This window comes from Camelina sativa, chromosome 5, assembly GCF_030686135.1.
Source record: "Camelina sativa cultivar CO46 ecotype springtype chromosome 5, ASM3068613v1".
Classification (NCBI taxonomy): Eukaryota; Viridiplantae; Streptophyta; class Magnoliopsida; order Brassicales; family Brassicaceae; genus Camelina; species Camelina sativa.
The window spans coordinates 19,177,775-19,199,392 of record NC_141884.1 but is presented as its reverse complement, the minus strand read 5'-3'; the positions used below and the strand labels follow the sequence as shown (position 1 = coordinate 19,199,392).

The 21,618-nt window shown below is 33.8% G+C and overlaps 2 protein-coding genes across 3 annotated transcripts; one reads left to right on the top strand and one right to left on the bottom strand.

The window, feature by feature from the left end:
• The first annotated feature begins 10,454 nt into the window (after positions 1-10,454).
• On the top strand, positions 10,455-12,127 carry LOC104786974 (protein CENTRORADIALIS-like). Its single transcript, XM_010512459.3, has 4 exons — positions 10,455-10,979; positions 11,336-11,397; positions 11,532-11,572; positions 11,669-12,127. The coding sequence occupies exons 1-4, from the start codon at positions 10,776-10,778 to the stop codon at positions 11,887-11,889; spliced, it is 528 nt and encodes a 175-aa protein (XP_010510761.1). The 5' UTR covers positions 10,455-10,775; the 3' UTR covers positions 11,890-12,127.
• Positions 12,128-13,578: 1,451 nt separating this feature from the next.
• On the bottom strand, positions 13,579-14,902 carry LOC104786973 (zinc finger A20 and AN1 domain-containing stress-associated protein 3). 2 transcript variants are annotated; one of them, XR_002038129.2, is made up of 3 exons: positions 14,489-14,902; positions 13,735-14,379; positions 13,579-13,613 (listed from the first exon to the last, which is right to left on the bottom strand). XR_002038129.2 is itself a non-coding variant. In XM_010512457.3 (2 exons), the coding sequence occupies exon 2, from the start codon at positions 14,354-14,356 to the stop codon at positions 13,838-13,840; it is 519 nt and encodes a 172-aa protein (XP_010510759.1). In that variant the 5' UTR covers positions 14,357-14,379; positions 14,489-14,902; the 3' UTR covers positions 13,691-13,837. The 2 variants fall into 2 exon arrangements, 1 of the variants encoding a protein (XP_010510759.1); XM_010512457.3 differs by lacking the exon at positions 13,579-13,613 and having other exon boundaries at positions 13,691-14,379.
• Positions 14,903-21,618: the final 6,716 nt, after the last annotated feature.

The window sequence follows — 21,618 nt, the reverse complement described above, 5'->3', positions numbered from 1 at the left end:
TTCATCTTCTTTCTTGGGTCGAATATACTTGCTACTATCAACAACTTATTCATTTCAACCTTCTCTCCAAATGGATCCCAATACTTCTCTAGTTTCTCTAACATAACCAATGCTTTCCATCTTAAATTTGCATTAGGACCTGTACTTGTAGTTAGCGCAGTAATAATTTTTAGGATGGTAACTATCTCATTTTATATCTTGTGGGAGCACACAGAAGTTGAAGCTGATAGTAATAGTGTAGACTTGTAAAAGATGACAAGAAACTGAACCAACATCTCAACTGCATCGAAATCCTTCTTGACAGCTGGTCCAACCCTTTTTGTCCCATCCACTTTTTCCTCAAAGTAGTCATTATAGACTTTGTCTTCAGCCTCCATCTTTTCAAATGCCACCCTAAACCTCAAAGCTTGTTCTAACATGAGGTAAGTGGAGTTCCATATGGTCTTTACATCTAAAGGTAGGCTTCCACGTTTAACTTTTGTTGTTTCCACTTGAAGATCAAATGTTTTCAATCTGTCCATTGTAGCTCTCAGAAAATTAATTTCATTTCTGATGGCAGACACACTGTCATCTACCTCTTGCAGACCTTCCTTAACAATCAAGTTCAATATATGAGTGGCACACCTTAGATGCAAATAATCACCTTTAAGAATAAATGCATCATTCCCATTAAGCTGTGTAAATGCTTCCTTGAATCTCCTTATTGCTGAACTGTTAGCAGTGGTATTGTCTACTGGGATGCAAAATACTTTCTTGATGTCCCACTCTTCCATACAATCCATAAGAACCTTGGAGATTGTTAAACTTTTATGATCCGGAAAATTCTTGAAACCAATGATCAGCTTCTTTAACTTCCACCAAACATCAATATAATGAGCAGTAATGACTATATAACTATTTTCAGTATATGGAGCCACCCAAATATCGATTTTCAATGAAAACCTCTGTTTACTGCAAATAGAGCCATTGCAACACCCATCAAAGGGGTCGTTCCCCATCCAGGAGCCTCTAGCCGGACTAGTGGGGCGCCCTATCTAGAGACATACTGAAAACCATACCTTTCGAACCGAACGCAATGCCCGTCTTCAAAATCTAAAGATAAATGGCCCGATCTGGTTGTTGTTACAGTGTTCCCTCTTAAATGGAGCCTCACCATCCCATCAAATAAGTGGAAGATTCATTAAACTGTGAAACGTTACCTCCTTACTAAAGAGAGAGTACCGAGGAGAAGGCAATCCAACCTCCAAAAACTTTATTCTCGGTTAGGAAAAACCCGAAGACTAGTGGTAGGTGGTCCCGCGTAGCTTTCGGAGAAGGGTAGCCTTGTGTGTAAGCACAGCTAGTTCACTCGCTCTCTTTGCATCCATGGCGCGGTGGTGGCATAGTTGACTTGCGCGTCGTCCAAGGTTGTACTAGCCTCATCTTTTCCCCCTCCCCGGACTCCCCAAGAACCTTCTTCATAGCTGCTTCCCTCTTAACAAACATCTCCACAACATCTCTTGTTCCTGTTCTACGAGAGTGCAGCTTATACAACTGAACTTTGGCACAAAAGTGTCTCCAAGCTAAGCACTCTATGAAAGATAATGGCAGCTCAGCTAAAACCAACAACTCATTAGAAGCTTCCCGAAACACAGATTCAGACACTTTACTCAATCTAAGATCACAATTAACACCATCGGGACTAAACACATTCTGACTCTTTTCTGTATGAGCAGCTTGCAATACCTTGTATGCCTTGCATGCAGTTAGTAGATGCTTAGATAAATTGGAGGTATCGGGCTTGCTTGGACATTTCAGTTGTTTCCCACAATAATGAAAATTTCATAAGTCATTATTACCCTTCTGTTTAGTGAAACGTTCCCAGACCCATGATGTCACTGTTTTCTTCCTTGTGTTGGAACCATCCTCAATACCTCCTTCACCATGTTTCCTCTTGTTGTTAGCTCCAGGACAAGAACTAGGTGAATCAACATCATTGTCTCTTTCACCATCATCTTCATCACCCAATAGAAACTGATCATTTGGTGGAGGATGATCAGAAGATGCCATCTGCAGCATTAAGAAAAAATATTTTAGCCATTGAACAGGACAACTTACAAACAAGACCAAAACATTGAATATTACAATTTACACCAACGAAATAGTAAAAATCAGATTAAAAACTCCCAACGGCAAAACCTAAATCTTACAAACCATACATCACAAACAGTCTGTCAGACAATAAGTAGTAACCTAGACTAAAGCGTACAAATCTTATTTTTTTCAACCTTAGCTTAAACAGAGAAGGCAAAGCTTACAAATCCAACTTTTGAGATTAACACAAACCAGACCAGAACATAAGAGTAACACAAACCAGACCAGAACATTGAACATCAGAGACATTAACCTAGAGGCTAGAGCTTACAAATCTTTTTTTTTTCAACCTTGAACAGCAAAGGCAAAGCTTACAAATCTAAATTTAAGATTACAAAACACGAAGAAGTGATAAGTGATAACAATAGTTAAACAAATAATCGATTAAGTGGGCTATAGAAAGAGAGAAATGAAACAAAGATGAGAAGGATCATAAACAGATCGAAAACATACCTCTGAATATTGGTTTCTCGACAATGCAGACGGCGGTGATGAAGAGAGATTATTTAGGGATTCTAGTTTTCTATATTAGGGTAGACAGAGATACATTGGTATATAAGAGATGACAAAGATGTACGTAGGCGTATGGGAACAAGGCTGAATCGAGATCGAGAAAGACAAAAATTCAAAGCAACTACGGGCTGTCAAAGTGATGATTCATCACAGGTGAAGGTTCGGGAAGCCGGGGTAAGGATAGGTAGTTTCGGGTTCTCGGGTACCCATTTGGTTCTCGGTAATAACCTGAACCGACCCGATACTCACGGATATAGAAAATAATTATCCATCGGTTATTTTGGCAATAACCAAACCCGAACCGAATTGGTTATTTCGGGTCGGTTCCGGTTCGGGTTTTTGGATACAGTGTTTTTTGCCCAGGGCTACCTGATCCTTTGGTTCCCTGGTTGCCCCTAGGGTCAGGGTCCTTGTTGTCAAATAAACGGTTCTTGGAAAGTATTTGATCCCAACTCAGGTTTGGAGTGGTGGTGTTGTAATGGTGATGTATAGACTTTATTGTTGGGTGCTAGATTTCTTCGGCGAAGTCCTTCCCCGCTCCATGCAGAGTTGGAAGCTCTGCTTTGGGCCATGGAGTGTCTCCTTGCAAACGGAGTTGCCTATCAGGCATTTGAGACGGATTGTGCACAAAACTAGTAGCGATAATTCAAGCTCCTGACGATTGGCCCGCTTTTTCTAATCTTCTCGACGACTTCAATACGCTTCGATACACCTTCCCTCACTTCTCCTTGTTCAAGATTCCACGCTCGTCAAATTTAAAGGCGGATTGTCTTGCTCGGTCTTCTAGACCTTTAATTTCAACAATTTATTTTGTAAACACTTTTCTTCCAGTTTGGACTACCAATCTTGGAGTTAGCTTCTAATTAGTGTTTTGTTGACCAAAAAAAAGTTAAAATTTTTACAGTTTAAGTTTCTACAACAAAAATCTCTACGGTCAAAACATCTACAACCACAAGTAACAGTCGTTATCAATCGGAACCATAATTTATTATAAAGTATGTTTGAAAGAGGAATAAAGGAACTAAATTTTTTTATTGTATCGTGGAGTTTAAACAAAAAAAAAAAGAAAAAGAAAAAAAATCTATGTTGATCCAACCTACGTTGTGTTATCAAGATTTGGCAAATGATAAATTCAGAATCGAGAATTTGGAATCAAGGCTTCAATATTTTACAATTGAAGCTAGCCAAGATGCAGTTAAGCATTAGTAATAAACTTAAGTAAATACTATGAGGCATTAATTAACAAGTTGATGAAAATATGTAATAGCTCTTAAGAAAGATCTAATGCATATGGAGAGAGACGACATATATGAAGGCATCATCAACCAACCAAATAAACCAACTAATGTTTCAATCCAAGTTGGCTAAGTTGGAGTTTCGTCGGTTCTCCAGCGGAGATCCAGCGACGTATATATTATCGTCAGTGGCGGACCCACATAGAGCTTAGGAAGGTCAACTGACCGGATAAAACTTTGAAATAACATTTTTTTGCATCTAAAGTTGTGAAGTTTCAGCAGCATAGTTGGTCATTCTTCGCTTTGTTGACCTCCCCAAACCAATGTTTGAACCTTCTATACTACACTATCAGTCTTTTTTTCTAATTATGACCTGGGTAAAAAAAAAATTCCTGGGTCCGCCACTGATTATCGCTGTGTACAGTACGTCATACCTTGGAGGAACTAATTGGTAGCAATCGATTTTGTAAAACGACGTATGTTATGTTGTTTCACGTAGGCTTCGAGAAAGAAATGTGGGCTCATTTTAGCCCAACAGATAGTTAGGATTTTTTTAAGAAGCTGTTTCTATGATTTAACAAACAATAACTTGTACGTAAGAGTACTAAAGAGACTTGGAAATGTACATGTACACAAAAGTCTCAAACGGAGTCTCTTTACAACATTACATACAAAATGAGTGGGTGGTCTCAAACAAAGTTGATTGGGACATACGTTGGACGGTCGGAGGGTTGCAACCCACGATCGTTGATGGTATTTGCATGCATAGACCAAAATCTTGTAAGGAAGTGATTGTTTTAATTAGTGATTATTTTGATGGTATATATTTGCATGCATAGACCAAAATATCATGAGGATGTGAGTATTTTAGGGACGACCGTACGAGCAACTACAACAGCACTCTTAAAGTCCACAATACAGTTTTTGAGCATCACAAATTCCACTACAAAGCGATACTCCTATAGATACATGCACCACTGGCTGAACTTAAGAGAAATTCAAGACGAAATGTAGTCTATGATTCAGTTATTGTTGTGTCCAGAAGTACGCACCAAGAAAAATGCAAGTAACCCTAATTGTGCATTTTCTAACGAGGGTCATTTTCTAACGACGCCCTCTATAATTCATTGTCTTCTATGAATATATAACTGCATATATGATCTACTTACATTTGCCAGTAAAACAAAATGATCTTACTAATATATAAAAGTTTCTTTGTTAGAAAACGGTCCACCTATATTATCTGATTTGTTTGTTTTTTTTTTAAATCTCATTCTGTGTCTTGTAAAAAACACAGCATGATGCCCAGTGCTAATAATATAATTTGAATTCTCGCTTAAACCTACTCATTTAACATTTTCTTAGTTAGTTTAAATTCAGTGGGTAATCACTGAATTAGAGAGGAGATATTTTAATTGATTTATATATAGTGAAATTTATTAATTGCGTTCATAAATAATATATGCATTCACCAAGATAATTGCAAAAGCATCGCAAATGAAAAGTAAATGTTTAATTCTAATTAAGATTACCAAAATAAAAATTTTAATTTTTTTATACCGTTATTATTATTTGCGACGGAAAAATTAATTGCAAAAGCATCGCAAATTTGCGAGGGATTTACTAGATACCAAAATTGCTAGGAAATTGCTATACAAATAGTTCCTCGCAATATGTGATTAGTTTGCGAGAGAAAATTTTTTTTCGCAAAAGTTGCGAGGGATTTGCAACGTTGACCGATTTGCGAGGAACGGACGTTTTTTGCAAATCTCTCGCTTTTGTCGATTTGCGAGGGATTCACTATATATACGTCCATCGTAAAACCGATGTTTTCTTGTAGTGAATATATGCATTCACCAACTCTTCAAAAGGGTTAAATTTACATCTTCTAACCATTTTTCAATGGATGATTAGTCATCATATCATGTCGAATGGAACATATATGTATATCGTATACAAGAACAGTAAGTAATAAAAAGATGAACAATATGGGTCCAAATGGTAACCACAAATTTAGTAGTGCGAGACAAAGAATTTGCTAGTGTGGTACGGTTCCACTGCGGTACGTATGGGAAAATATATTTGCGGGACAAGTGCGGTTAATGCAAAATAAGTGGTACAAAATAACTTTTGATTGGTGAAAACTATTTGCAGTGCGGATTTCATATTATTTATTAATAAATAGTATAATTATATATTTTAATTTATTTTGTATTAATAATTTTTTATATATAGATTTAATATAAGGTATAATTGTAATATATTTTCATAGATTTTGTAAATAGATTTTTTATACAAAATATATCTAACATAAGTAAACATAACTGTATAAAACCTAATATCTCTAATTATTAAAATATAATATTATTTTAATATATATAACAATGATATGAAAGGAAAGAGAGTAGAAAAGAGATACTAATACTAAATAGAACTTATATATCTATCATAGAAGTATATATTAGTGAAAGAAAATTAATAGATATATAATATTTTAACAGTAACAAAAATTAAAAATTAAAAGTATATATAACCAACTGCGTAATATTTCCGACCGCTAGATAAAACTTGTTTTGGCTTTTAAAAGCCGTTCATAGCATATATGGGGAAAAGCTTTCTCTCTCTTCTCTCTCTTAAATCTTTCGGAGAGAGAAAGCTTTCATTTCTTATTTTCCGGCGAAACTCATCGTTAGTTTTTTATTTCCGGTTAAGTCCGGTTATATATCTCGCCTAAGTGCGAGTTTATTATAGCCTTAGTGGCTGTTTCTTTTGTTTTCTCTTCTTTTTGCAGAACCTGATAGATCTTTTTGTGTTTAAGGAGGTCAAAGCCGAGTAGTGGACAAAGCTTCTGGATCGGCGGATTGTTTGACTTCCATTCATGAGCGGTGTAAATCCTCATACCTTATTGGGACCATTAGATCGGCTATGGATGACGGTTTCTCCTAGGGTTTGTGAATTGCGAAGAAAGGAATTCAGTGGCTGGTGAAGAACGGATTAGGAGAGCGTGTTTTGCGACTGATCTGACATCTCACCTTCTCGAGACTTCTAGAGTTTAACAAATCTGAAGAGTCTAGTCTCTTTGTTTCTTCATACTCAGAGAAATCTGCAAAAAAGATTATGATGAATTTCAGAGTTAGAAGCTGAAATCTGACAAATCCATATCGTGGACAAAGTGTTTTTACTCGCCGGAAAAAATGGATGTGGTTGGAGTTTCGGCGTCGGTGGAAAAGTGGTGAAAGTGGAGTCAATAGTCAATTCCCCTTCAACCTGTATGTAAACACGTGTTATACACGTGTCCTTTATTTATCCATTCCTTTTATTCTGTGTTTATGTTAGTTGGATTAATTGGGTTTTTTGTTTTGTAATTGGGCTCCTATTCACCATGTAAACATTTTAAAGATTATTAATGAAAACTGAAAAGTTGGCGACAACAAAAAAGCTGTTCATAGCTTATCTGTCTTCCCAAAAACGCACTCATCACTATTTTTTTCTATTTTGCAAAACCACAAATTTATAATAAAAATACTGAATGGTAAACGAAGTGTGTTTTTCAAAATCTGTTTATCAATTACGCAAATAAGAGGCTTCCATTCAAGGCCTATATATCCACAAGTGCATATATAATATTTGTAGAAATTTCGGTTTTTGTTGACGGTGATCCTCTCGACAAATCACGTTGGTGCGAAATCGTGTCAGTAATGCCTTAAAGCGTTATTTATACTAATGTGTGAAAGCGTACTGTTAATGAATCATGCATGTGTCTTTTATACAAAACACTGAAAAACGAAATAATAAAAATTGTAATTTTTTAAAAGTACTTAAACTATAGTTAGCTTAAGTTACGAATTAATGGCTCTAAGCGATGTTATTGACGAGCTTTCAATTGGATTTCACTATATACCTGGGAAGCGATGTTTGCTCACAGGCATGCGAATAAGACAGTGTATGACATATTGACATATTATGCTTTTAAATATTATGTTAGTGTTTCACAGATTGTTGTGGGTGCATATGCTAAAGTAAAGAAAAAAATATATTAAAAATATAATCACGATCACATGCAAAGTACACTTGAAACGTGTAATCTGAGGACAGTTAGATTGGAACCAGGGTTTCTATAAGAGGAAACCCAGATCTTGTTTTTCTACTTCATAGTTTTTTTTATGGAAAAGGAAAGAAATTATATATAAAGAGGTGTGACAGAAGAAGTGAATCTTTTTTTTCCAAGTTGAAGTGACCTTTCACAATTTGTCAGCCTTTGTATGTGTGGGAAAGGCATTGGGGTTGTGGGTCGCCAACATTAAAATTTCCAAAAATGGTAAGTTTAAAGAATGACATTAGTTGTTTTGGGATATATTCTTTGCAATACATCCACACACCTAACAGAGAATATATTTCTTTTCCTCAAACTCCAATATCAATACTTTTTTAGAAACATATTACTCCTATTGAAAAAGCGACGTTCAGTTTTACAACCAGAATAATGACACTTGAAGTTTCTGTTTTTTTTTCTTTATTCGTTAAAGTATTTAAATTAAGGGGTAGAAAAAAGTAGAAACACACTAAGCAGCCAAAGCTGTGATTCATGGTCGACACTGACACTTGGAATAAAAAAAAGGTTCTCATATTTTTGTTCTTTTGAACATTTCTTTGAAGACTAAGTTAATTGAATAAATTGCATGCATCTATATATACAGTCCAAAAAAGAATTAAGGAATTTTAAGGACCATATTGGTAAATCTGCCACTTCTCATCCACTCATAGGTTCGACTTTGTTTAAAAAAAAGTAAAAACAATAAACGAACAAATTCGCTCAGTAGTGCTAAAGAAGGATACTTTAAAATTCATATCAAATTCCTTACGAAGAGACTTATGTAAAGCTGAATACTGGTGTTTATTTTTTGTTAACTACATAGAATAGTTAAATAACAAGGTAAAAATGATAAGAAAGGAAAAACATTTCGAGATCTACCACAACTAAATATGACATTTCCGCAACTCATAGAAACCAATCAATCGACACATAATGATTTCCTAATTTCCTTACACAAAAGAAAGTTCCATTTCCATAGAGAATTAAAGTATATAACACAATTACTTATGTAGTTAATCGGAATTACTTGTGTATCTCATTCAAAAAAAAATTAATCGGAATAGTATATCAGATGAATAGTACTAATGAACTATGTTAAACCGGTCAAGTAAAAAATACAATATATGTTTATATCATCTTCACCATTTTCATGCAATCAAGTACTCTTTGTCCTTTACCCAAAAAAATCAAGTACTCTTGGTCCATCTAAAGATATAATTACCATATACAGTATGCACAACAACTTAAAATGATGGAAATAGTTTTTTTTTTTTGTTAAAGAAATTATGAAAATGAGAATATATATTATCCTCTTTGATATATAAAAATATTATCATCAAGTTATAGTCATCGAAAAGAAATCGATGAATTGCTATTTATACGTTGGTGATCCATTGCATTCATTTTTTTTTGTTAAATATAATGTGATCCATAGTTACATGGGCATGTTTTCATTATAGCAATGCATATATATATATATACATATATTTTTGTATAGTGGTTTGGTTTTAACATGAAATATTTAAGTTTTCATCATCCTTTGGCTAGTAGTAGAAATTCACTACAAGAAAACACAGTCATTTCCAATGTTTTTTTTCAACGGATCGAGAGCCCTCAATATTTTTCGATGAATAAGAGTTAGTTTGTAACCGTTATCGAAAATATTAAAATATATAGATTCGTCATTATATGATTTTGAATTTACTGATAATTTGATGGATATAGCCTATTCATGGGGAATCCGTCGGAAAAATACAACTAATCTTCCCGAAGGACACCTATTGAAATTAGAAAACACGAAACAATCTTTATTTTCCTCTAGAGAGATACTCCTACTTCTACGGCGTATGGCGATGCATTTTTTAAATAATGTAAATGTATATTATAACGTCAAGAAACAAAAGAAAAAAAAAAAGAACATATAAGTCTTAACGTACTAGAATTAAAAATTCAGATAAAAAAAGGAAAAGCTAAATTCCCGATGCCACCAAGTTAATGCATTCGTTCTGTTTAAATAATGGCTAGAGAAGAACATTGCCGTATTACATTTCTCTTCTTTTAATCTTCTCTCATTCTAACATAAATTTTATTATAAAAGGTACTTATTTCAACATACATATTTAATCTATCCACTTGGCAGAAATATTTTATATTTCATTTCAGAAAGAGTTTTCCTTGAACAGATATAACAAAAATAATATCAGATTCACAATGACGACTTCAGTGATGGTACTTTTACTGAGCATACTCCTTACCACCTAATATATATATAGTTCTTCTTTATATTGACGAATCATTACGTACGAAAAAAAAATATATAACGTAACTTATATATCAACCTAGCTATGCAAAAAATAATTTATTTTGGCCAATGCAAATATAGTTAAATGCTCAGAAATATCTTACTCTAGAAGTAAATTTTATTTTATTTTTGGTGTATGATGATTTAACGTAGATTAAAAAATGTCTTCTTGTTTTTTTTTTTTTTTTTTTTTCTGTGTGAAGCATCTATATTAACAAAAAAAGAAATATATTCCTTGGATCTATACATCAAATCAAATGCATTACAGCCATTTAGTTTCCTCTCTAAAATCCTATAAATACATCCTCATCTCACTTTATGCTTCATCAAATCAACACAAACATATCCCCCAAAGCAGACCTAAAGCAAGCCCAAGCTTGTCTCTCCCCACACCAACACACACACAGTCTCATCAAACTCAGAACACTATTTCCTTAAATTTTTTTCCATACTATTAATTCTTTATTTCTTCTTCTAAACTCTTAACCAAGCAATCGAGATGGCCAGGATTAGCTCAGACCCGCTTATGGTTGGGAGAGTGATCGGAGACGTTGTGGACAATTGTTTGCAGGCAGTGAAAATGACAGTGACCTATAACTCTGACAAGCAAGTCTACAATGGCCATGAACTTTTCCCTTCTGCTGTTACAAACAAACCTAAGGTTGAAGTTCATGGGGGTGACATGAGATCATTCTTCACTTTGGTACGCATTGCTTTCATTGTATATGATTTATATCATATATATACCATATGCATAAATATAATAACTAAAATTTGAAGTTATGGTAAGGTGAAAATAGCTTAGCTAGGCGATTCTTAATTTCCGTTTTATAACTTTTTCTTCGCTTGTCGCTCTTTATCTCATGAATATTTGAATCTTTCTGTACATACAAATATGAGATTTTAATTATTTATATTATCTTCATAAGCAGTTAATATTATATACAAAAAGATTTGCAGAACGAACTAGTTTGTGTCAGATACATACGTGTTATATATGTTAATCTATGTATATCGGATGAGTCACGTGTATTCACATATATCGAATATTTCAAACAGGTCATGACTGATCCTGATGTTCCTGGACCTAGTGATCCTTATCTGAGAGAGCACTTGCACTGGTAAAATTGTTCTTTTCAATTTTCGATTAGAGAAAAATTTACAAAAGAAGGAAAATAATAATAATAATAATAATAGTAAGAGACATGATATTTTACACAGAAACATAACATTTTCTTGCAATGATCAATTTCAGGATTGTTACCGATATCCCTGGGACAACTGATGTGTCATTTGGTACGTCCTATACATATAAATAACATACTACAATAAATTTCATATATGTATATTTTATATATGTTGCAAAGATTTTAATATAAGAATACAAAACAGGAAAAGAGATGATCGGGTACGAGATGCCTAGGCCAAACATAGGTATCCACCGCTTTGTGTATTTGTTGTTCAAGCAGAACCGTAGAGGAAGTGTGGTGTCTGTGCCATCGTACAGAGACCAGTTCAACACTCGGGAGTTTGCACATGAGAACGATCTCGGCCTCCCCGTCGCGGCTGTTTTCTTCAACTGCCAGCGTGAGACCGCCGCTAGACGCCGTTAAATGACTTCCACCACTGCCGTAACTAATTCTGGCTGGACAATGTGTGTTGTTCCAGGGCATTCTATATTTTAGTTACGGGAAACAGCTTTCTCTATCGTATTTATTATGAACTGTTTGTGATCTGAATAAACTTGGCTTATAATCTCATGATCTATATATATTCATAATGATGGATGTTTCTTACTATATAGGTGTAATGGTAAATTTCGAAAAATAATACAAAAATTCTTACCAGGCTTGTTGAAATCTTCAGTTTAGCTATCTTTTGGGGTTTTGTGCAGTTGCAATAACATTCTTCTGTAAGTAATAGAAATCAGATTTAAAGAAACCTATTCTGCTATCATATGAGCAATATTATGAAATTATGGTCTAGAGATGAAGCAAACAAAGTGATTTAGGTGACCGGTGGTTTTGTCTTTATGGGTAACTACAAGTACAATATCAAAGTGAGGAAATACAAATTCCTGGTGCAGTTTGCACCAATTGATGCATCTTGCACTGTATTCCGCCTATACATAACCCGTACCTAAGCGATTTTCTCCTATTTCAATATACAAATATGTTCCAGTTTAATGTTTTTAGCATGTAAATTGGAGATTCAAACGTTAAACAATTTGTTTTTTTTTTTTTTTTGTGAATTCGATTGAAAATACCTTTCGATTTTCTTTGGATATTATAGTCCTTTGGAGTTTAGATTTTTTTAAAAAGGAACAGTACCCAAGAAAAGAACAAATTTGGCCCAAGCTCTGTCACATTACGCTACATTACTTGATTATAGCTACCGATGATAAATGCTCAAACTTGTATTTTAATTTTCAGTAACATCATATCTAATTAAGTAGCATAAAAGGTTTTTGAGAATTTGATTTATCTACATGACCGAGCATTAACAAGTATTGAGAGAGATAAGTTGTGATTCTCGACACCACCAAAATTTGGAAAGAAGAAATCAAAAACCATTAAAACCCTATGCTTTGGTGGTTCCGCCATAAATAATGTCTCTAACTTGCCGATGAATAAATTGATGATTCGGGCAATTTTAGGCTTATGAGGGTTCGAGTTGCATGATGAAGAAGACTTGGAAGAAGAAGAACCACGTCAAACTTTGTGATTAATGCCCTAAAAACAATATGTTAATTTTTATTTATTTATTTACTCTGGTTATACAGTATATGTTTTCTGTTTGAATAACTTTTCTATCTTAATTTCTTGGTTTCTATTTTGACACTAGCGGTTTCTCTGTTTTCAAATCAAACGACTTAAAATCTTGGTTTGTAAAGGGTTCAAGAAATACTTAAATCTTTAAGCTCGTAACCTAACATAGTACAAATTTTTCTTTATTATTTTGTAAGGTCTCCTCAGTTATTTTCAGGATGCATTTTACATTAAGAATAGGGTACAGAGGAATTGTTATAAGTAACAAACAAGGTTGGACTGAATCGAAACATAAGACCAGTACCACATCATTTCATCCCAATCTGTATATTTTAACTGATCATTATTTTGTAAGATGCTATATCAAAATAGTGCGTCAACGTGAGTTAGAACCACAAGTTCCATCATCTCATATCTCGATTTAGTTCCAAACCTCTCTGTGAGGGTTGGGAAAAAAAGAACACAAAGTCACCCCCAATATTTTGCTGCAGCCGACCATAAACTTGGCAGACAAGACAAGAGTAGCCAAACCCATGACGAACCAAACCCAATTCTACACGTTTCACATTCTACATGATCATCAAACAGAACAATCAAATCAATAATGCTAAACGAACACTTGGACAAAGCAAATCTGAGACCAAACTGAAGAAATCAAATAAGCTTAAAATGATAAAGATTAAAATTTACATTAGCATGTTTCTTGCTCTCTCTGGTTCATTCATGTGTATGTGTTTCATTCATCCAAACTCACAAACCAAGCAATAACAACAACAACAACAACAACAACATCTCAAATCTTCTCGAGCTTATCAGCTTTCACAATCGGATTCGCCTTAGCGATCTTATCTTTCCCCATCCGCTTGAAATCAAAGGAGCATTCATGCTGCTCCGCGTACCTATGCGTCCCGCAGAAAACAAAACCACACCTACAACGAAACCCCGTTATTCCAACTCGCCGCCTACAAGTCAAACAACGCTTCGGATCTTGCGGCGGCCCTTCCTCCTCCTCCTTCTCAGCCGCCGCTCGTTTCCCCAAATTCGTTTTGACAACTTCTTTCGAATCAGCTGGAGGTAGCGGTGGCGATACAGAGGACGACGCAGCAGCACCACCGTCGGGAGAAGAAACGGCGGAAGCGGCGGCGGCGGCTAGGGATTGATTAAGAGCGTGTTTAGCGGTGGAGGAGTTTTGTTGTTGATGCTGTAGATCTCGAAAACATTTGGAGCAAAGGTTTTGCGTAGCGGTGCTTCCGAAGAAACCACAATTGTTAGCGCATAGTTTTGGCTCTTGTAGTCTGTGTTCCTCCGCCATAACAACAATCAACGGCGAGATTTCTACAAAAAAAATCAACGGATCAATCGATGATCAGAATTTGAATAGATCTATGGTCTAATGAATCTAATCAAAATCATATAATTCGAAAAAGAAAAAAATCAAGGATACCTGGAAGAAACAAGAAGATGATGATTAGATCGGTTTGGAGGAGAAGAAGACGGATCCGATGGAGACTCTCTCTTTGTGTATGTATTTTTTAAAAGCAGAAAGGAATAAAAAAGAGATGAAAATGAGGAGAGGAGATGGGAAAAAACTAACGACGAAGCAATCGATTATTAAAAAAAAAAAAAGTTTTGGAAATGGGAGAAAATTTTGTGGAAAATCAAAATAGTGAAATTGGCTTTTGGGGCTTCGTGGCGATGAAGATTCCAGAAGCTCCTATAATATTCTTGGTATTTTAGCAGCAGTGTATATAATAAATTTATGTTACAACTTCCACGAAATTTAAAATGTCATTTTGGAATCTACCAAGATAGTTCAGTTGGACCGATCAAAGGGTTTCTTTTATAAGGGATAATAATCCTAAAAAAGATATGAATTGGAGTAGGCCTTGACGTTCAGTTATTCGATTCAATGGATTGTTATGACGTTGTGTAATACGATGAATGTGATTAATTTTGGAATTTTAGAAAAAAAAAGGAGTGTTTGTTCATTTGATTAAACAACCCAATCAAAATTCCAAATTTATTTCCTTGGAAGCAATTTAAAAGTCATCTTTTGATGGAAGCAATTTAGCATTTGGTTGATGTCACTTCGGTCCACAATCAAGCTAGACCAACCCACACAATAGTCATGGGTTAGAGATAACCGGCTCTTAAATTTACCTTATCTTGCTAACCGGTTCAATATTTAAGACAAGGGATATTGTTTGGTTCACAAAGCCAAAAATTGCATTGTTTTTCTAAACCAGTCAAGATCAACCACTCATCGTATGATAACAATGAACCAATCAAGTCAACGATTAAGCCTCCTCCTCCTCTTTCTCACACAGAGTTAAAGGTCAACGGCTCTTTTTTTATAAATATCATAATCTCCAATGGCTTAATGTCCCGATTTGGTCACACCAATATCACCTTAGGACCATTGATAAGTCTCGATCAAACTAGATCGCACAAATCATCAAATCCCAAAGTTACATGCCTTACCTATAGTCTCATTAATTGGTATCATCATTTTCCATTTTTCCTTGATCCTTTTTTGTTGTAAATAAGTTGTTTACCATTGTTCAAAGCCATGATTTGTTCTAGACACCACCTTTCGATTTTTAATAAATTTTTCTTAAGACTTGCTTCTCTTTGACTCTTGTATTAGGGTTAGGGTTATGTTCACAATTTTGTATACGACTGTCTTATGGTTTATCCACAAGTCACGTGGTGTGACTGGTGTCTATCTGACCTTAACTCATCATTCATTCGGATTTCTGGCAAGTTAGCATATAGGCCCCTCGGATCCTCATATGACTTATTCAATCGTGTTCGAGAACACTACCAAAAGATAATATAGAGTACACTAAGTAGTAAAATACAAATGAATAATTAGAATCTTGGAATCATGGGAATCATAGAGAATTATTCTGACTGCTTCAACAACGATCACATGTAAAAAATTTTAATCTCAACTTCTTACTGATTATTGAATAAACCAGTCCATGTCAGAAATAAATTTCAGTATTGCAAGTACCAACCAATTCATAGACGATAAGGAAAGCAGAGATATTGTCTTGCCATGAATATAACATTAGATATCGCTGCTATTTAATCCACCAACGCAATAATAAACTCACAAACATGAGAATTTAGATATCAGCTACATTCGAGCACATGCTTGTTTGAGTTTTCATCCATAGTGACTGCACTACAGAATATCTACCTTGTTGATGTACGAAATCGACGATATTAATATAATACGAATCTTAGTGGGAATAAATCGGATCATGTTCTTTTATTTAACGTAGAATTCAAGAAGGGTTTACAGAAAATGACAATTAAAGAGCTTAGCGCAGTTAATACGAAAATAATAGTTCTTCTCTCTCTAATTGCCCAAAAAGTGGATCATCTGACTTGACAATGACATCAGGTATTTATAGTGGGACCTTGACCTAGGGTTTCTTCTGTCTCTTCGTAAAATGACGATTTTACCCCTGCGATCTGATGTGCCAGATCCAAGACTTCAGGCCCAAAACCTCCTAATATCTTCTGTTTGGGCTTCTGTAAATGTTAGGGGCAAAGCCCATATCCAACATACCTCACCCAACCGACAAAAGTAACCAAAAGCCACGGGTGGCAGATGAATCATCATCCTATGCTAATCAAGTTATCTAAAATGCAAAGCAATACGACTAAGTATATAAATATGTTTTCTTGTTGGTTACAGTGAGATTTTCTAGTAAGAGATTGTTGGTAATGACTGTCCCACTTTTGGGAATAGAATGGATACAGAAGCAGATTACAAGACACTTACAGTCTCCAGCTATATGAAAAAGCATGGCGTATCTTCCTGTTCTGCTTTTGAAGGTGGTAGTGCAGACTGATCCTTGTCTTGCGACTTAAATTGTCAAACTCAGCTTGCTCCCACGCATACTACCAAATCATATAAAAAATCGTTAGTACACTCATATGATAAAAAATTAACAATATAGATCTTACAAAATAGATGAAATTTCTATAAGCCAGATTCTGCATATGATATGATGTAACAAAACTTTTAGATGTCGAAAAAGAACTTACCTTCCAAATATGACAAATTAAGTATAAATAATATTATTATTTTTTTCCAAAAAAAAAAACAATAATAAATACTTTTAAAACCAATAAAACAAAACATATATGTTATAATAATTTAAAATTAAAATAAACATAAAAACAAATTAATATATCAACACGTGCTCTAGTACGGGTTCTATTCTAATAAAATGATTAATTTCCTTGACACTGTTAGTCTACTTGATATATCAATGTCTTTTTTACTTGTGAGATCTCTTTATAACCCATTTGTTCACTTATTGATTGATATATTTTGATTCAACATCTTCATTTTTTATATGTGACATTACCATTTTTATTTGTTCTTTAGTACACAAATCAACCAGACTCTATAGTTTGTTGATGCACTTTGGGTGAAAATAGTTGCACAATTGAAGAAGTTGAAACAACTATTTAGCCAATTTTCACCATTTAAGTTGAAGAGGTTAGCAAAATTATTCAACCCATTCAACCAAAAAAATTGAAAAAATGAAAAAATTATAAAGGAATTTAGTTGAACTCTCTCATCTACTATTTTGGGTTGAACAACCCTATTTGTTCAACTCATATATTGTCAACTCGTTCATCTGTATGCAACCATATTCGACTTTTTGATTTTATTTAGCATTTAAAAGAGTTTTTTTTTTGTAATTCTTTTTTTATACTAAGATTTGTATTTTCCATTCAGATGATCTGAATGATCTGAATGATCTGAATGAGTTTCAGAACATTACATGACTTCCTAAGAAAGAAGAACATGTCTCGAGATATTCATGTAAATGCATATCTTTTATTTTCTTTTGTTGTCACCCTTTTTGTTATTTTTACTAATCATAATTCTCCCATTATTTTGATTTTACATACCTTTATCAATTCCTTTGTTCAGAAAGCTTTGGCTTGCCGTTCTATGATGGATTAATTTCTCGTGTTGAACCGGTAATTACTAATCAATGTTTTTTGGAATTTTTTTTGTATCTTTGTGTTTTTTCATTTCCTGCTAATGTTCTTTTTCAAAAATTCACTATGACTGATTTTTCAAAGGCAAAATCCTCATGTTTGTTCAAGATGAAGTTTTTGAGTATGATAGGTTTTACCAATCGTTATGATAACTTTATAACCTACATCTTCCAAAATATAGTTCCAAATGAATTTTCTAACTTCCTTTATGACATATTCAAGATCTTATTCATCAACTACTTTCTTAAGTTGTGTGATTTGTGAGATAATTGTATGTAGTATATGTTTTTTACATCTCAAAGGAAATTAAATTACACTGGAGGCAATTCCACATTGACATTGTAAGCATCGCACCATTTCTGTAACTCAGCCACTAATCCTTGATTAACATGTTTAGCAAACATGTCAAGGTATTTCCCTGGATGATCCTCTGTCAGTTTAGATAAGGAGGTTACCAAAAAAAGCTTGGGATCCTCAACCTCTAGAATAAGATCCTCTGAATCTCCTTTCTTCTGCTTCTTGATGAGAAGGACCAAGATGTTTTCCACAAACGAACCCCATCTTTCATGGGACGACTCATGTTCAAATGCACGAGGATCACAAATCACTCTTGTCCCAGCAACCACAGCGAGCTTCACATCATATTCTCCCTTGATAAGTTTCAAATCTGGAATCCAATTCACCAATACGGATTTGAAGTTTGTGCCTCTCATGGCGTTCAGATCTGTGATGAGCGGGCCAACTCCATGTTTCACAACAAAGAGTGACAACAAGAGGATCTTCTGAGTCTCAACCAGAGAGTTAACTGCTGCCCACATTTCAGACATGAAAGGACTTGTGTCATTGTAACTAAGAGTCCCTGTCCCAACAAGAAGCTTGAGCCCATTGATTCCATATCCAACTGCTTTTGGCGATGAAACAAGGCCAGTAAGCATCCTAAATATCATGCTCACTATAAAAAAAAATAACTATTTAACATCATTTATTTTATATATTTATATCAGTTTTAAATGATGTAAAAATAATTTATATCACTTTAACAAATGATTTACATTTTGTTGATGCAAATAATTTACATCGGTTTATTTGAAACTGATGTTAATATACAAAGTATTTACATCGATTTTCTAAAATGATGTTAATATACATCAGTTACAAAAAATGATCTAAAGTTTGCACCGGTTACAATAAATTATGTTAAATATTTCTATCAATTATTTAAAATTAATGCCGGTTTAATTGATGTTAAAATTAATTTCAATTTTTATAATTAATTTTGATAATCGAGTTATTTACATTAATAATTAAAAATAAAATAGAATATTTTTCTTCCAAATTAAAATAACTGAAGAAATTGTGGTACAAATTACAATTAGAAGAATATTAATTAAATTACAATAGTTGACCAAAACAACAAAATTACTTAATAAAAAAAATTAGAGAGGATAATAAAAGAGATTACGGCAACTCAAGCGGGCAGAATCTTAACTCCGGTCAGAATCTTAACTCCGGCCAGAATCTCAAGCCCAGCCATAACAACCACTGCTCCACGGTCAAGAAACTACGCCTCTCAACAAAGCCACCATCCCTAATCACTCTCCTTCACCAAAACAGCCATCCGCCTCGAGGAAACAGATTTAACCTGTGCTGCACCGGCGACTACCATGAAAGAAAGATGCTCTGGTTGGATTTTCTCCCAATCTTTGCTAGAAGAACATGTCTCCTCCGTAAAGCACCAGTACAAGAACTCTACATCATCATCACATGGAACACATTAGAAAAACAAATCTTTGAGATGCCGACAGCTATGTTCTTTAGCGGAGAGGTTCAACATCTTCACCGGAAAGATGGAGTGCTGGACTCACGGAGAAGTTTGATGTCACATTATATGACATAGAAATTAGAAGATGAGGAAAATTTTGTTTTAAGCTTTGATTCTCGTGTAGTTTTTATCACTTAGGAGATATTGTAAATGCTATATATTGATCAAAAAGATTTGAATCTGAATTAGAAGATATTGTAACTGCTAGATATTGATCAAAAATATATTTACTTGCCATAAATTTCGGTTAACTAAAGGAAACTAGTAAATAACAATTATGTTTGCTATAAGTGTCTCGCACAATAAAAATTTATTAGCACTCAGTTTATTGGATATATTCTATCGTTTACTTAAAAATTGACGCAAACATAATTTATTTTAATATTTTAATAATATTTTAAGTTTTTTTATTAAAATAAAATTGGTTTTATTAGTCTCAAATGTTTTAAACGAGGCAAATTAAGGTAAAAATACATCAGTTTTAACAATCGAAACTAAATGGTATAATTAATTTTGGCATAATTTATATGAATTTTATTAGCATCACTTTTATTGATGTAAATTTTTGAAGTGATGTTAGTAAAAATTAATAAATACATCAATTATTTAAGTGATGGAAATATATATATATATATATATATATATATATATATTTGTATCAGTATTTTGAAAGTGATACAAACAAATATAAATTTGCATCAATTATGATGAATTGATGTCAAATAAATTAATATTAATATCAATTATCATTAATGATGTTAAATTAGATATTTTGTATCAATTATTAATAAGTAATTTAAATTAGTTTTATTTAGTTTTTCGATACAATTTAATTGATGTAATACATCCATTTTTTTGTAGTGGCTCCACCTAAACTCTTGAGGATTGTTGAGGAACAGAACTTGCACCAATCGAACCAACGTTGATCGATAGAGTTGATCTCTGTACTTTAATGAGTTGTGTCACCAAACCACATAGAAATGGAAGTAGAGTCTCATAAGTCAGACAATCGTTGAGGAGCTCTTGGATTACGGGAAAGATTCGTGATTCCAGAAACAGCAACATTGAAGGGTTGTGTTGTTTGCACAACTCAGTAACCAAAGCACCTAGAGCTCCAAATAGGTAGATGGTAAACTCACTCTTGTTAGCAATTCGAGTGAAGTAGAGAAACTCCAAGGTGTTGTTTAAAAGAAGCGATGGATTGACATGAAAGGTTCCATGTTTTGCCTTCAAGAGAATTTTTGTGATTGAGAGGATAGAGTATGTGCTTCCAGGCCTGCTTTTGGCCTCAAGACCCTTTTGCAAATGAGGAAGTATATCAGCAAGGAGAACCCGTGGAATGACTTTTACAAACTCAGAGATGAGTTCTAACGCCACAGTCTCAAAAAAATGACATACACTGAAATTAACATCTCAAATTAAAATCCTAATTAAAATTAAAATTAAAAATATCTAGAACCTAATTATTCACCGTATAATACAATATATTTGGAACTTTAGATTTTTTTTTGGTCAAATATCAAAGTCTTATGAGTTTTCAAATTTTATTTGACATATTTTATGGACCCAACAAGATGACATGAGTGTTTGTAAATAATATTTATTACATACAATGGAATTTATAATAATTTTTGGCTATATGTCTTATGGAAATTGTTTTAAAAATTATATTGCACAAAAAATATTACTAGTTATTCAAAGACAAAAATCCACTAAGA